At 38.5% G+C, this 15910-nt stretch overlaps 1 protein-coding gene across 1 annotated transcript in view; it reads right to left on the bottom strand.

Annotated features, from left to right (window-relative positions):
* PRRG1 (proline rich and Gla domain 1) overlaps window positions 1-15910 on the bottom strand; it is a 124974-nt gene that overhangs the window by 47081 nt on the left and 61983 nt on the right. The window contains exon 2 of the mRNA XM_024747783.1: window positions 14689-14739. Within this exon, the coding sequence (XP_024603551.1) occupies window positions 14689-14698 (10 nt within the window). The 5' untranslated portion in view covers window positions 14699-14739. The remainder of the gene's footprint in view (window positions 1-14688; window positions 14740-15910) is intronic.

Raw genomic sequence — 15910 nt, 5'->3', positions numbered from 1 at the left:
CTCTCTAAATTACTGCCTTAAACCGAAATATGTAGTCATGTTATATATTTTTAATGCATTGCAGCATACTAAAACTGACATTTTAATGCCAAAAATCTTTATCTAGGCAAAATCATGTCCATATATTTGCTGAAAAACAGCAGATGGTAAGGCCTGAAAATTAACAGCCCACATGGAAAATCTCTACTCCACTTATCTAATCAGTTCTCTAATCTTGGGTCTGGATTCATTGAAACAGTCATTATTTAAAGTTGCAAATGTTTACATTTTTCTTCTAAGTGAACAAAATTCCTTCTTTAGGACATATTTACTGAACACAGACTATGTACAATGAGATCATGACAAGTCACAAAGATGAGTAGGAGACTGCCTTTGACCTCAGGGTTCTTCAGTGCAAGAGATAATGAAGATAAAAGAGATACAAAAACAGCTCTAACACAAGATGAACAAGGTAGATGCTCTTTGAGGTCAGCAGGCAGGCGTACTTCTACTGGGTAGGTGTGTTTCGGGATGGGAGAGGGACCTGGAGAAGGGCAAGTAAAAAGTATATTTGGGCTGGCCTTTTAAAAATTGGCAGGATTGGGGCATGCAAAGATGGTGAGGAAAGACATCCTAGGAAGACAAAATAGTGAGTGAGGGCCTGAAATCGAATAAACCTATGGCCATAAATGAGGAATATGAGCTGGTCAGTAGGGCCAGAGTACACGATTCAAAAGAGGAAGAGAGGGAGATGAAACCGGAAAGGGGCCTGATAGCCATGTCATGGAGGCATTTAATGTTAGCCTAAGATATTTAAACTATTCGACAGCATTCAAGAGTTTAAACCGATACTTCGTGGAGAATAACCTAGAAAAATGTATAAGTACAACAGATTTGGGGGTAGGATGAAGAGAAAATGGAGGGATAAAGGCAGGAAAAAGGCTACTTACAACAGACCAGGTTAAGAAATAATGAGATCATGCATTAGAATGGTAGCAATAGGAAGGGAAAGAAAGGGACAGATGTGAAATATGGGTGATCTCTTTGGCCACTACACCCATCATGTACCTTATTCCTCAGTCAAACCAAATCTTACCATCCTTCATATAGGTTCTTTTATGCCTCCATAATTCTGTACCTAATATTTCCTCTGCCTAGCAAACTCCTATTCCATTCAGGTATAAAATCCTCTAAAAACCTTCCCCAGATTGTACTCCCCACTTCGTTAGACAAGAGCTGCTATAGACTCTCAGTATTTACGTATACTTCAATTATAGCAATTAACTAAACTATATTGTAATTTTATTAAAATTTTTGGTATGCCTATCTGGTTCCCCCTCAAGACTTGAGGGCAGGCCCATGTATTATTAATATTTTGATCCAACATCTGTCTTTCATAATACCTAGTAAAGACCTTGGTACAGTACATGATTCAATAAGCGTGGAATAAAGGAAAAGGCAGAATGGGAGAAACTTGATATCTGAATGACTAGAAGCTGGGAAGCCATAGACCATGCCTCTAATTATGAGGCAGCATCGCAAACTTAATATATGATTATGAAATCAATACATTTACTGCAAAGTTTCTAGGGAGACAGCACTTGAATATCCTTTTGCAAGAGAAACTACCTTTTGAAATTTGTACAGTACTTCTGTTTGGGCTCTGCTTGGAGCACGTTTTTTGTTGTTCTGAAAGAACCATTGATTTGCCGTAATACTTATGTAGAGGGAGAGTAGCTGGACAACTACTGTTGTGGGAAGAGGGCACAGCCAGATGCTTCTTGGCTTGGCAAGGAACTAGCACCTTGGCTCTCCAGGGTGCTGCAGTGAATTCATGAAGAATGTGCAGGATATTTTACATTTTTGGAGAAATGCATTGATACTTAACATCTGTTGGATACCACACAAACTATGAGCTTAAGGTAATTCACAGTTTCATTATTAGATAGTTCTACATTCCTTTCCTTTGTGAAACTGGATTTTCGGCTACGATTTAAAAAAAAAAGTGCTGTGTTTGACAAGAAGTGAGGTTTGAGAAGTGCGGTGCCCAACAGGTACACACATCCAATTAGTAAGTAACTGCATGGCTATTTAAGATAGAAATATCGAAACAAAGCAAGTCACATGAGTTTTTCTGGTTTCCTAGTGCATTTATAAAAGTTACCTTTACACTATACTATAGACTATTAAGTATGCAATAGCATTATGTCTTTAAAAAGCAATGTGCATACCTTAATTAGAAAATACTTTATTGCTAAAAATGCTAACTATTACCTGACAACACAGGGTTGTCACAAATCTTCAATTTGTAAAAAAACACAATATTTGCAAAGTGCAATAAAAGGAGGTATGCCTCGGGCTTCCCTGGTGACGCAGTGGTTGAAAGTCTGCCTGCCGATGCAGGGGACGCAGGTTCGTGCCCCGGTCTGGGAAGATCCCACATGCCGCAGAGCGGCTGGGCCCGTGAGCCATGGCCGCCGAGCCCGTGCGTCCGGAGCCTGTGCTCTGCAACAGGAGAGGCCACAGCAGTGACAGGCCCGCATACCGCAAAAAAAAAAAAAAAAAAAAGGAAGTATGTCTGTATTATTTTTTCAAATGGCTACCAAGCTGTCAGGATATAAATACCTATTAAGTTGTTTGGACCTAATTACTTAATAAATGGAACTATTAGGCATTTCTTTTGGCCTACGGCTGCTGTGAAAAAGTCTCTGCAATAACTAAGGGCACCTTAAACTCAGAAAGTTTGGGAACCTCTGACCTAGGGGTTCTAGAGGCTGATGGAGTCCTGCCACTGCTCTCCCAAATACATCTGACACACCATGCTTGAATGGGCTGGGAAGTTCCTTCTCTGAGGAAGGAAACTGAAATCCCTTTTGAAAGTTTACAGTTACTGAAACCTGTCACATGGGTTTACTGTGGCCCTGATAAGAGCTAGCAGGAAAAGAATACAGTACAGTCCCCCCGCATCCAGTCACACCCCTCAATTGTAGGTTATCCTAAGGTCTCCCTCAGTTAGCCACTCTGGTTCTGTGAGCTTGCCTGGGAAAGAGGCCAGGGAGATGAAAATGGAACAACAGGGTCACTAGGTAGCCGGAACACCGGGCAATCGGGCCTCCTGTGTTATGGAGCAAGCACAGGTGAGTGAAATGCTGGGTAGAAAGGTGCCCTACTCTTTTCCTGGCACTGCTGGTAATTACTACCAGCCAAGCAAAGGCAACCTATGCCACAGTTCACAAAGTGACTCCTCTACTGTCCTTGGAATTGTCCTGGGTACCAGAAAGCCTGGTTTGAGTGCCCTGGTTTTAATGTAAGACTATACGCCAGCAACAACAGCAAGAACATGAAGAGCAAGAGAGAATGGGGACTTCCTACAAATGCACCTAGCATTCCATTATCTTTCTTCAGTGCAGGAGGCATGGCATACTCCTCTGTTTGTGGGAGAGGGTGAGCTTCATGTCCTACTACTCCGCCATCTTGATTGCTCCTCCCAGGGCGTACTCCTCTAGACCTAAGGTGCAACCCTAGAGTTCTTCAATTTCCCATGGGAATAGGATTGGTCAGGGAAGGAAGACAGACATTCTCATATTTCCAGGGGCTGTGGCTATTTAATCTGAGTAACAAATGTGATCTCATTGGTATTCCAAGCTTGTTAAATGGTACACATCAGTTATGCATTTAGACAGTAAGAAAAAGTTGTTAAAGCAAACAGCTATGTGAGGAAAGCAAAAACCCTACACTTCCCTTCCTCATCCATAAAATTGGAATAACAGCACCGACATCATAGTTATAAATGAGGTAATGAACATAAAGTGCTTTGCTCAGAGCTTGGCAAAAAATGGAGCTCAATAAACAAGAGTGTGATTTGTTGTCACCATGACAGCTGTCATGGTGGCAGTTACTCCATTAAAGGAAAAACAAGAGATTTACCAAGATGATAAAAAAAATACACTTAGAAGGTAAAGAATAAATTATAAAGGATAGGGTTAGCTTTCAGTCAGTCTGTATGTTTAACTCCAGGGATGCCTAGAAGTTTGGTCCCCTTGGTCAAGATTGGGATGAAATGTACTAGCTTTATAAAGTGCTGTTTAAAGCCCTTGGGGGCACTCTGTACTAGCTTGTCTACACTGTTTATTGAAAATGTACAGATTGATGGCTTGCGCTGATGGTATGCAGCCGAATTTCATCTGTATGACCATTGGGTATCAAAGATTCTCAGTAAACATGTGCCTTGGCTTCCCTGAGTCCAAGGTTATCTTGCACGTATCTCGACTGTTCACAATTAGAAGAAAAAGCATGCCCTGTGTGACTAAAAATGGCCTTAGGAGCCATCTTTCTCCTGCTGCACCATACCTTTAGCCGTTATTAAAGCCTTATGAGAGTCTCATAGGTCCTTTCAATTAGCTAATGTTGAATAGTGCCTACTTTGATGAGTCATAAATATTTTGAGGATATCATGAGATTTAAAACTTTCAGAAGTTCTTCAGAACGTAAATTAAGGACCATCTCTGGTCCTTATTTAGAAGGACTTGATTTTGTAAGAAACTCATAAGCAAGTATCCTTTACCATACCTCATATGTTTACTTTTATTAACTTCAACTTTGATTAAATGTATGCTGATAGTCTATCATCATGAGAATTTTAATAATAGATCACAAAGAAGCTCTTAAGAAGGACAGATTAAGAAATGAGAATCATACACATGACAGATATATATGTTCAGTGAATCATGAATGAGTAGCTGTAACAAAATATACTAAATTATTTTCCTTTGATACTTGGGTTATTTGATAGTTCAGGTAGCTATTCAATATTTGACATAATCACTGTGGATATTAAGGACAGTAAGACATTATTTATGCAGAAGTCACTCAAATAAATCCAGTCTCATAAACTTAGAAACAAAAGATGACCAAGGTCATGCATTATAACTTATCTTATGTTTTACCTACAGGGGAGCCTCAGCTCCCTCAGACTAATCAAGGATCAATTTACTCAACCCTCATCCACGAGCCTGGCTATAAGACTTGAAAGCCTCATTGCACATTAAAGCTGAGAAGTAGAAGGGACTAGGGGTGGGCTGAACTAGATCAACACACTGACAGCAACAAGAAGTGAAAGCTGATGAATCTGAAGACAAGAGGAAAGACAGACAGAAGGCCCTTTGAGGGTTATTTAGAGTAGGTCCTAACCCTGCTCACACTAACAGCTCCCAAAGCTGTAGGCATCAATGATTATGTTTATGATGGTGAACCTGAGTCACCAAGAAAGGACCACATGATGTTCACGATATTGTTTAAGAAGGCAGTAAGGTATATGATCTATTTTAGAACTATTTCCATAAAAATAGTTTTTAAAAAGCTTTTTTTTAACAATTAAAAAAGGTGAGCATGAGCAGTCTGCAAAATGTATTTATTCAAGTGGAAAGTTCATTCCTAGACAGTGTTGTGTAAACGTTGGTGTGCCACAGACTGAAACTATAATGAGTCCACATGCTGACCAGGAAGCTGTTTCTTTTCTGAATGAATCTCTAATATCTCGTTTAGTTGTGAATTTCTCATAAAAGACTGCATAAGATGCTAAGCTATCCACTTATTTGAGCCTTCTGTTAGTCATATGAAAACTGCCTTTTGAGGCTATCTTGTTGAAGTCTGAGAAAGCCAATATCCGTTCACCACTTTCACTAACCCTTTATTGAAACAAATGAAACTGCAGGCAAAGAGAAGAGTATGGTAGGGTGAAAAGGTCCCGAATTTGTAGTCAGGTATGCAGATTCCTGTCCAGCTCTGGCACTAACCTGGCTGCATGATTCTGCATTTGTTGCTTAATTTATCTGGGCCTGTCTCCTAATTTGTGAACCTAAGGTGTTGTATGTATATGATTTTTTAGGTCCTTTGAGTTGTAACTGTGAAGTTCTATACTTGGAAAGATTTTTGTTAAGTAGGAGTAGTGTATCACATCCAAATTCTTTGGGAATGTGAACACACTATTTTTCAGCCAAGCAACCACCATCCCACAAACCAACCAAAAAAACCAAACAAGAAGCAAAAATCAACAAGAAGCGCACTAAATCCTGTGCTCAGATTTATATACTATAAAAGAAAATCTTATGAAGTGTCATACTCATAATTCTTTGTTTTCTTGCTTCTAAGCCATTTTGATACCATCATTTACTCAGTTGTGCGTGCATACGATGCCTTCAAGGTTTTTTTCCTGCCGAAATGGGTATTAAATAGGCATTTCTTATCAGACTGATGGATATAACTTTCCCTAGAAAAACAAAGTCTCACTAGAATTCTAAAGTGACATTTCACCTCCTAAAAACCAATATTATGCAAAATAAAAAGATCCTATTTGGATTATCTTTATATTAGTTAGGGAGGTGGAAAAATCAGATTATTTCCCAATTGTATTTCACCACTGTAACCTATTTGTGGAAATTAAAGGTTAATTTTTTCATAGCAGGTAGGTTTATAATTCAGAATTTGTTGTACAGTGGTGCTCATGTGCCCAAACAGGTTGTCACAAACTTACAGCTTAGTTAGAATGGCATGTAGTATATGTATTCACAGGAATTAGGAAGCTGAAACCCACTCAAGGACTGAGATATTTGAAAAATAATGTGAAGTTACAAGACTGAGCCAGTTAGAGTGGGGAGTCTCAGGGTTTGAGAGAAGAAGTAATTAATATCTTTAATATCCTGAACCTGCTTCTTAAGGACAATGTAGTGGTTATGATCACTAACTAAAACTTTAAAAAAAGATATCTTTGTGCTACTGGAGGTATGCAGTGAAACGCCAGATGATAACAGGCAGGTTTCCTGGAGTAACTGTGGAGAAAATGCCAGAAATGGATTTCTATAAGAGAGAAGACAAAACAGGTAACGTACGTCTATAAAGCCAATATTTTTTTAAAACAAAACAAATATGGTTCCCCCCTGCCGACTGGGTCTTGCTAACTCAATATGGTTTTCTTAAAAGCCAAATTTTACATCAAATATTCAGATGTCTCTTGTCTAACAATTTTACGCTTTGTAAGGAATAATGAGATACAGAGAAAAGATCTAATAGATTCTCCCATAAAGGAAGGTAAAAGGCCAAATTTTCTTTGAAGGAGTTTTACAATTCATAACGCCTTATCAAAAAGAATTCTTCATGAAATAAGGATGACAGCAATCAAGTTAATAGCAATTGCAATAACTGGTTTAAATGTACAGTATGGTACTCTAACACATGATATTTATAGACTAGGGGCTGTGCCTTACCCACAGGAAACAAACAAATATGGAATTAGAAAATGGTCTAATTTGCACAAAATTAAGCACACGATCAGGTGGAATCATGAAAACACGGGAATTCCAAAGATAGGTATTTCTCCTATCACTAGTGCCTCAACTATTATCAACAAGAATATCATTAGTCTTAGAGTTTATAGTTGTCACGACCATAAAACTTTGTTTTTAGCTTATGGATCTGATTTACACTGATTACAGTTCTGTCCCATATGGAAGAAAATGGAAACAACTATAACAATCACCATTTAAATGGGGGGAAAGGCATGTAGAGAGACTCAGCAAATGTGAAATATAGTTTTAGATACATAGTTCTATGTTATAATCAATGCTTCACAATCTGTCAACATAGACAGTATGGTATTATCTATGTGATAGTCAGCTGTAATCTAGATGTTAGGAGTGAATAATTGTTCTAATAGAACACATACTACATTTAATCAAAAAGCCACATTTCAGAGGTGGTTGTTCAGACAGCATTCAAAGATAGTATTCAGCTATCTTTCTCTTCTGTGCACAAACAGCAGAGCATGGTGGATTTCAGAAATGGCGTCTCATGGACAAATTAGTGCCTTTGTTAATTAGCACATGGATTTCAGAAATGACTTTTCGCTGGTGAAATCAATGTTATTTATATGTGAATTTGCTCTAGACATGATAGAATTCAAACTTTCGCTTGCTCTGTCTGAAGGGGAGGTACTACATACCAGGAGCTCTCTTTTCCTCCCCTTCTCTCATAGTGGCTCCTCAGGGACCCCTTTAGAAAACCTGGTGCTTCACTGAGCAACACTGGAAACCACTGATCCATCTCAATCCCTTCATTTTACACTGAAATCCAGAGGTTAAGTGACTTATCCAAAGACACAGCTGCTTGATTATAGGACCAGGACTGCACCTTGGTTTCTAGAACCATAATGGAAGAAAATTTCACATACTGCGGTATGGGAAAGTCATTCTGGCTTATATATGATTTAACTCGAACTTTATGCTAACTAAAACTGCCTGTTTGTGGCCTATCAAACATGCGTTGTACAGCTGCCTTAATCCTTAAAGAAAAGGGTGCACTGGCCAGAAGTAAAAAATGTCCATGTTAAAAATAAAGGTGAAATGCCTCCCTTCCTGGGTCGCCAATGCTGGTATGCCTTCAGTGATAAGACTCCCTTCCCAGGTGCCAAGGCCATACTGAATCCTTGTGTATATGCTGATTTGTTGTGGCTGTTGTTTTGAAATCTTGAAGGAATGGATCCCTGACTTCTTTGATATTCTCTGTTCTGACAAGATATAAAACTGTGCTGAAAACCATGCTTCTTCAGACTAGTTCCTCAGAGTTACCTGAGCTGCTGTCTACTGGGCTTCAGTTCTTAGTTTGGCTCAAATAAAACTTCTTTCTGTTCCTATCATAGATCAGTTTATTGATTATTTCTGTTGACAACCATATGCATTTGTCCCTCGGTAGCCATGGGGGATTCATTCCAGAACCCCCTATGGATACCAAATTCTGCAGATTCTCAAGTCCCTTATGTGAAATGGCATAGTATTTGCATATAACCTATGCACATCCTCTCATATACTATAAATCATCTCTACATTACTTATAATAACTAATACAATGTAAGTGATACATAAATAGTTGGAAACACAATGTAAATTCTATGTAAATAGCTGCTGGCATGCAGCAAATTCAAGTTTCACTTTTTTGAACTTTCTGGAATTTTTACTTTTTTCCAATATTTTTGATCCATGGTTGGTTGAATCCATGTATGTGGAACCTGTGGATACCTGAAGACACAGAGGGCCAACTCTAGTGCTCTCCTTTAGACCTGAATTACTTCTATGAAAATCATAATATGTTAATTATGGCTTATCTCTAAAGATTTCCTTCCCTTTATTCTAAATCAGTGGTTTTCAATCTTGGGAGACATCGCACCCCAGGGAACATTTGGCAGTGTCTGGATACATTTTTGATTCTCACAACTTGGGGGGTAGGTGCCACTGGCATGTAGTGGAGAGAGGCCCCACAACGAAGACTGACCTGGTCCCAAATGTCAATAGTCACTCCTACATGTATGCCCCAAAGAACTGAGAACAGATACTCAAACAAAAACTTGTACATCGAGGTTCACGGTAGCACTATTTAGAATAGCCAAAGGGTGGAAACAACACAAATGTCCACCAACTGATGAATGACTAATCACATTGTAGTATATTCACACAATGGGATATTATTCAGCCATAAAAAGGAATAAGGTACTAATACAACGTGGATAAACCTAAAAACCATTATGCTACATGAAAAAAGCCAGACACAACAAAAGGGCACATATTGTATTATTCCATTTAAATGAAATATCCAGGATAGGTAAATCCATAGAGCTAGAAATCAGATCACAGGTTGCCAGGGCCTGGGAAGGGAGAAACAGAGACTGTTTAATGGGTAGAGGGTCTCCCTCGGAGGTGATGGAAATGTTTTGGTACAAGATAGTTGTACAATACTGTGACTATACAAATGCCACTAAACTGCACACTTTAAAATGGTCAATTCTATGTTATGTGAATTGTTTTGCCTACATTATGTGTTTTGCCTCAATTTTTTAAAAAAAATGTCAATAGTGCTAAGGTTGAGAAACCATTCTAAACTTACGTACCAAAGTTATTTTCTTCTTGAATAGGTAAAAGGGAAAGAGGATTCCATCAAAGACAAAAAGCATCAAGCACTATAATGAGTTAAAAAAAAAAAAAAAGCAGCCTGACCCTTAAATAGTAAGCTCTTTTCTGATGGGAAAAACTTGCCAGGAAAAAATAATGGCGGTTGTCAACCCCAAGCAGATTTGTTTTACTGTGATAAAATTATGAAGCTAGACAAGGGTTTACGATAAATTGGTGACATCATCTGAACTGCAGAGGCATGAATATGCTACCATAATAGAGAGGCTCTCAGATTTAATATAGGCCAGAAAATGAAATAATTGTCTTTAAATGTGTGCCTTCACTTGAACTGTAAACCTGGGAGCTGTCAAATAAAATTAGGCACTACATTACGAGACAGTCACTTTACAAGGCTTGTCAGTTTGAACACTCATTCCCTGTTTGAAAACATGGAGCTGTATGCTCAGAATGAAAGTTTAGGATTGGCCTCAACTGAACAGTAGTTCAGCAGTGACTCAAAGAGCTTAGAAATTTACTGTGGTAGCTATAAACCATCTTTCCTTCTATTAAGTCTTAGTAAGTGGAGGGGACATGTTTGGGTTCTTTGAACTAAAGGAGCCAAGTACATCCAGTGACCCAAAGGAATGATGCTGCTATGTTTTAATAATAATAAAAAGAGTGTAACTGGTAGCACTGTCTCTGTTTCTCTACAGCACAACAATATGTTCACGTATACTAGGACATCAAGGGCATGTTACCATTAAGCATGGAAAATGAAGATGGAAACTGACTTTGCAGATTAAGAATTTATAGACCTAGGGTTACCTACTAGGCTAGGTAAAAGCTATCTCCAAAGATTAAATACTGAAAGAGGAGAAACAGAAAAAATGCTAAGGTATCTTTATATTTTTATGTTAATTATTCTTCACAAATAAGACCTGTCTGCCTGCTATCATTCAGCTATTCCAGATATTGTTTTCTACACAACAAAGCAAAATTAATCAGTTTGAAGATTCATGGCTAAATATTATTCCTATTTTGTAAAAGACGAGTAGGAACATCTTGTGGTTTGCTATTATTGAGGAAACATGATGAATTTCTTCCAGAAGCTTTGTTATTAAGGTAAAGACAGTGAAATTAGCCATCATAACTGCCTATTAGAGTAATAAATACCATAAATTGCTGCTATAGCACTTAAAATATGCAGGAAGTGTGTTCTGACAGAAAAAAATCAGATGGAAAATAGGTGTGATTCAAAGTCAAATTCTACTCAAACATTGTAACAAAAACAACAACCCCCAAATTTTTTAGCAAGACATCTCCCAAGAAATTGCTTTGTGGAATACTGAGACTTTTGTCATTTTTATCGTGAATGTACCAGTTATTCGGGGCGGGGAGGGTAGGGGTAGGGGCGGGGATGAAAAGGTAGGATAAAGTTTTACTTTCCATCTGAAGATGATTATTGATATATACTCTCTAGTATTATGTACATAATATTTGGTAAGCCTATATATACATATTTGCAAAATCCTTACATTCTCTTCTTTGTGAAAATGCTAATTCTCTACTAAAATCTTACACATAGTTTTATTTATACATGCTATTGTTTTTTTGTAACAGCATCTTCCCTTGTCGTCTACATGCTATTCTGGTATTCCATGCTGTATTTTATTCTTTGTGTTATGAAGAACCACAAATATAAAAACCTATCAATCAAGAAGGTTGACTTTCACCACAGAAGTGGTGTCTTAGGCCCCTTACTTTGGGCACCTCCTGCTGTGGGCTGTGTACAGCAAGCTTCTGAGTTGAATTATCTTGTCACCTAGCTTGGTGACTGCCAATTACTGCTGCTTCAGGCTCAGCGGCCATGGCTCACGGGCCCAGCCGTCCCACGGCATGTGGGATCTTCCTGGACTGGGGAACGAACCCGTGTCCCCTGCATCGGCAGGCGGACTCTCAACCACTGCGCCACCAGGGAAGCCCTGCTCAGAGGATTTTGATATTTGAGGCACTCTACTATCTGACACACGTGTTTTAGCTGTTACCATAAATGTTGATGAACACTGAGGCATTTCTCTTTTCCTATCTGCCCACTCCCCCATGCTGTGAGAAACATGAATATCATCGTAGTTCTAAGAAAATATTTTCTTCCATACCTTTCACAGCATCAGATAGCTCCTAAGTTTTTAATCAACTTTATACACCGCTGATGACTAGGGTGTTCAGAATACAATTCGTTGGAAGAAAATAAAAACTGGATATGACATAAGGAAACCTAGGTTTGTCTTGACTCTTCATTTATAAACTGTGGACTTTAGATAAGACTTTCTCTCATGACCCTCAGTTTTATAATACATAAAATGAAGATAATAATCCCTATTTACATTATAGGGTTCTCTTACAACTCAAATAAGATAATGAAGGAGAAATATGTACGAGTTATGAAATGCTCTACAAATACTTGTTAATATCAAAATAATTATATATCCAAGTCCTAAATACTAAATTCTAGCTAAATACTAAATCCCTATATAGTAAATGGGATTTCAATGCCACATACCAAGGACACAATTTGTAAGAATTTGTTTATGAATTTTTTCATATCACATAAATAAAAGAATGATTCCTCTAACATATTTATAAATAATTTCTTCATCCAGTATCAAAGAATACTAAAAGAAATTCACCTCAATTTCATTTTAATTTTTCATCTATACTGTATGGTATCCCAGCTGTGTTCTTTGTTTTCATGGCTCCTTAATTAATGAGGCTAGTGCCATGTCTTTGTGATATTTTCCTCTGCTGTCCCTTTGTATGACACACTGAGCTATGTTTGTGAGAATCTTTGCCGAATCTACTAAAAACTCCATTGTACACTGCCAGAAAAGGAAAAAAAGAGCCCACAGAAGCACCTTTTTTTTCACTAAGCATCCTTTTTTTCAGCAATTAACAAGTATAATCAGACGAACTAAGTAAAGCTTAGAGTGTAAAGGATAGATTCTTTGAGATTCAGGATTTTAAGGATGTTTTTAAAGAGCTTAACACAGTCAAAATGCTGCTATTACACACTTCCATGTGTTTGTAAGAGTAGTATTTCTTTTGAAGCACTTCCCTTATCTCATCTCCAGGTTGGAAACATGCCCATCTTTGCAGATTACAGTACCATGCCCTGTCCTTTAGCAAGAACTCTAGTAATTACCTGACCATTTAAACAAATACTTGGTGGGGCGCCTTTTAAAGCAAGCACCGAATGATCTCCCTGCTAATAACCTGATGACCATTCTGAAAAGGAAGAATGAAAACAAGAAGTAATATGCTGCCCTGTCTCAGTGCAGCTTTCTTCACCATATGGCCATGATGAAATCCAATCACCACAACATTCTCCAAACTCACTTGAAGCTTGGAGGAAGTGAGGATCAAACCATGATGAGTCACTCTGGAAGGTTCTGTTGACAGCTGACTTGGAGTTAGGACATGGTATGGATTAGTCCCAGAACTTTGACCAGTTTTTTTTTATTTAGTCATTTTTTTAAAATCTCTAAACTATCAGAGATTTGTATCTTTTGTGAAGGTTGGGAAAGAACCAGAGTACCCAGGAGAGCACTGGAGAAAACACACAAAAGCTGGCTCATCAAGGTTCAGGAAGATATTTTCTATCTATAATCCTTGGGGCTGCCTACCACGGCCCATACTGACATGGGGCGAGAAAGATGCCTAGAGCATAAACATAAGGAAGCACTCTCTGTCACTTGCACAACCCTGGTCCCAGCCCTGCTGCCTACAGAGGCATCTGATCAAATAACTTCATTTTAACTACTGAAAGACATAACCAATGAAGATATACAGTAAGGACAGCAACGAGTACGTCACTGCACTCTTCCATTATACTTCAGAGTTCTCAAGACGCTTTCATATATATTATCACATTATGACAACCACAATCTCCTGAGGCTAATAGTGCAGAATGTTTTTAATCCCACCTCAGAGATGAACAAACAAGTTTAGGGGAACAGTAGGATTTGATCAAGACAGTAGAGGTAGAACTTGAATTCAGGTCTTTGACCTATGTCCAGTACTCTTCTCATTATACTTCCCCAATACCAAGTCTTCCCCTGAGGTCCTTTATAGCATCAGATTTTTATGGTCTACACTGATTAGAATTGTTTATGAAGTCACTGCAGTGGCTGGTTATTAATAACTTAAGAAAGAAATGACCTTAAATTTGTCTATTGTTCACTGCCCATATAACAGCCTTATGAGAAAGGAAAAATAAAAAGAATTCATCTAATGCTTCTTAATGCCAGGCTTAAACATTTTAGGGGCAACCAAAGCCATTTATAAGTCAACCCCACAGATGAATTTTTTACTATTATCATTGGTTGCATAGTACAATCATATTTTTGTTTTGGTTATTATCAGCAAGGCTCAGAAACCATTAGCAGCATATGGGTTACTTTGCTAAGAGTTGTAAAGAAGCTGGGATTAGGGCAGGTTTATATAATATCAAGTTTGAGCCTTCTCTCCCTGTACTGGAAGATGTCCAGAAAAGAGCAGGGGAAACAAAAGACCCTTTCCAGTGAGTAACATGTGATCTGTTGGTCTTTTTCGGCACAGCCCTGCTTCAAACGAAACCTTTCTAACACTAACCAGAAATATGATTTAGGTGTCCACAAAAAAAAAAAAATACAAGCTTTGAGTTGCAAATCTAATTTCCTGGATATAGTGGATTAATGTGGAGAGAACCTAAGTTATTTAAAAGTAAAGAGAAACTTACTTCTCCCCATGTTTTCTTGTGGTCTCTGGTAGGTCCTTTGATGATGATTCCCTGTAAAAAAAAAAACAGCACACACACACAGTCAGATTCAAGTTCCATTAAAACTTATGTTGTCAACATGAGCATTTCATTCCAGTGCATTCCAATCTTGCCCCCTTACCTAAATAAAACAGATATCTAACCTCAGAGGACAGAAACACAGTATTCTGGAAGCACGGGCTCCACATCAGCTTACTATGACCTTGTTTATCTGGCATTAGTTTCTGCCCTTGCCAAATAAAAGTCATCAAATTGGTCACATGGCTTATCTCTTAGGAAGGCAGTGATATCAATAAAAAATGGTGGACAAAAATGCCAAAAGGCCCAATTATAATAACAAGGCTAGCATGTTATTAGTTTGCCTATCCCTGGTTTCTCTTCAATGTCACTCTGTGACAAATCCAATACCATTTATAGTGTAACATTTTCCTGAATGGTGTCAAACAGCAGTACCTCTAATCAAATTATCCCTGCAGCAAAGCAGCCCACAGAGTTACTACCAATAAACAGTATGAATCAATAACTATGAGCTACTGACAACAGAAACTCTGGAGGAAAAAAATACTTATTGCAAATGCAGGTGTGCATGGAGGAGCAGCAATTTACACTATAACGCTTTATTTTCTCACAGGGTTTAGTCACAGAACTACCACACATCTATTGTTCACCTGCCACATTCCCAGTACGGAGCTAAGCACCAAGAGAGGCAAAATTATAAGACATAATATATCAATACGTTAAGGAATATATAATCTACTTGAAGTCAATCATGAAGAGGAGAGTGCTGTCATCAAGATGGTCACATAGATCATTCCCAACTTCAGTCTCCCTCACAAGAAGACCACCCAGCAACTATGCATAGAAAAGACTCCACTGTGAAGATGTTAGAACCTGAGGGTAAGGCTGAAGCACCCTGCTGGACAACAGAGACTGAGAAGGAGCACATTAGAAGGGTGAGAGGACTGGATATACCCTGACCACATCACCCTCCTCCCTGTGGGGAGAAGTGGGAATATGGATTCCACAATGGGAAAAGAGAGCCCGAGGTGGACAACCAGCATATGGGACACTTCCAGGACGCCCACTCGGGTCTTGCCTCATGGAGATCATCAGAGGAATCTGCTGGGCTTGACTACTGGGGATGAGAGAGAGATGGAGAAGGGGGGCAGAGCTTACAGCAAAC

This window comes from Neophocaena asiaeorientalis, unplaced genomic scaffold (assembly GCF_003031525.2).
Source record: "Neophocaena asiaeorientalis asiaeorientalis breed wild unplaced genomic scaffold, Neophocaena_asiaeorientalis_V1.1 scaffold615, whole genome shotgun sequence".
In the NCBI taxonomy this organism is placed as follows: domain Eukaryota; kingdom Metazoa; phylum Chordata; class Mammalia; order Artiodactyla; family Phocoenidae; genus Neophocaena; species Neophocaena asiaeorientalis.
This window is presented reverse-complemented; position numbering and strand designations above follow the sequence as displayed.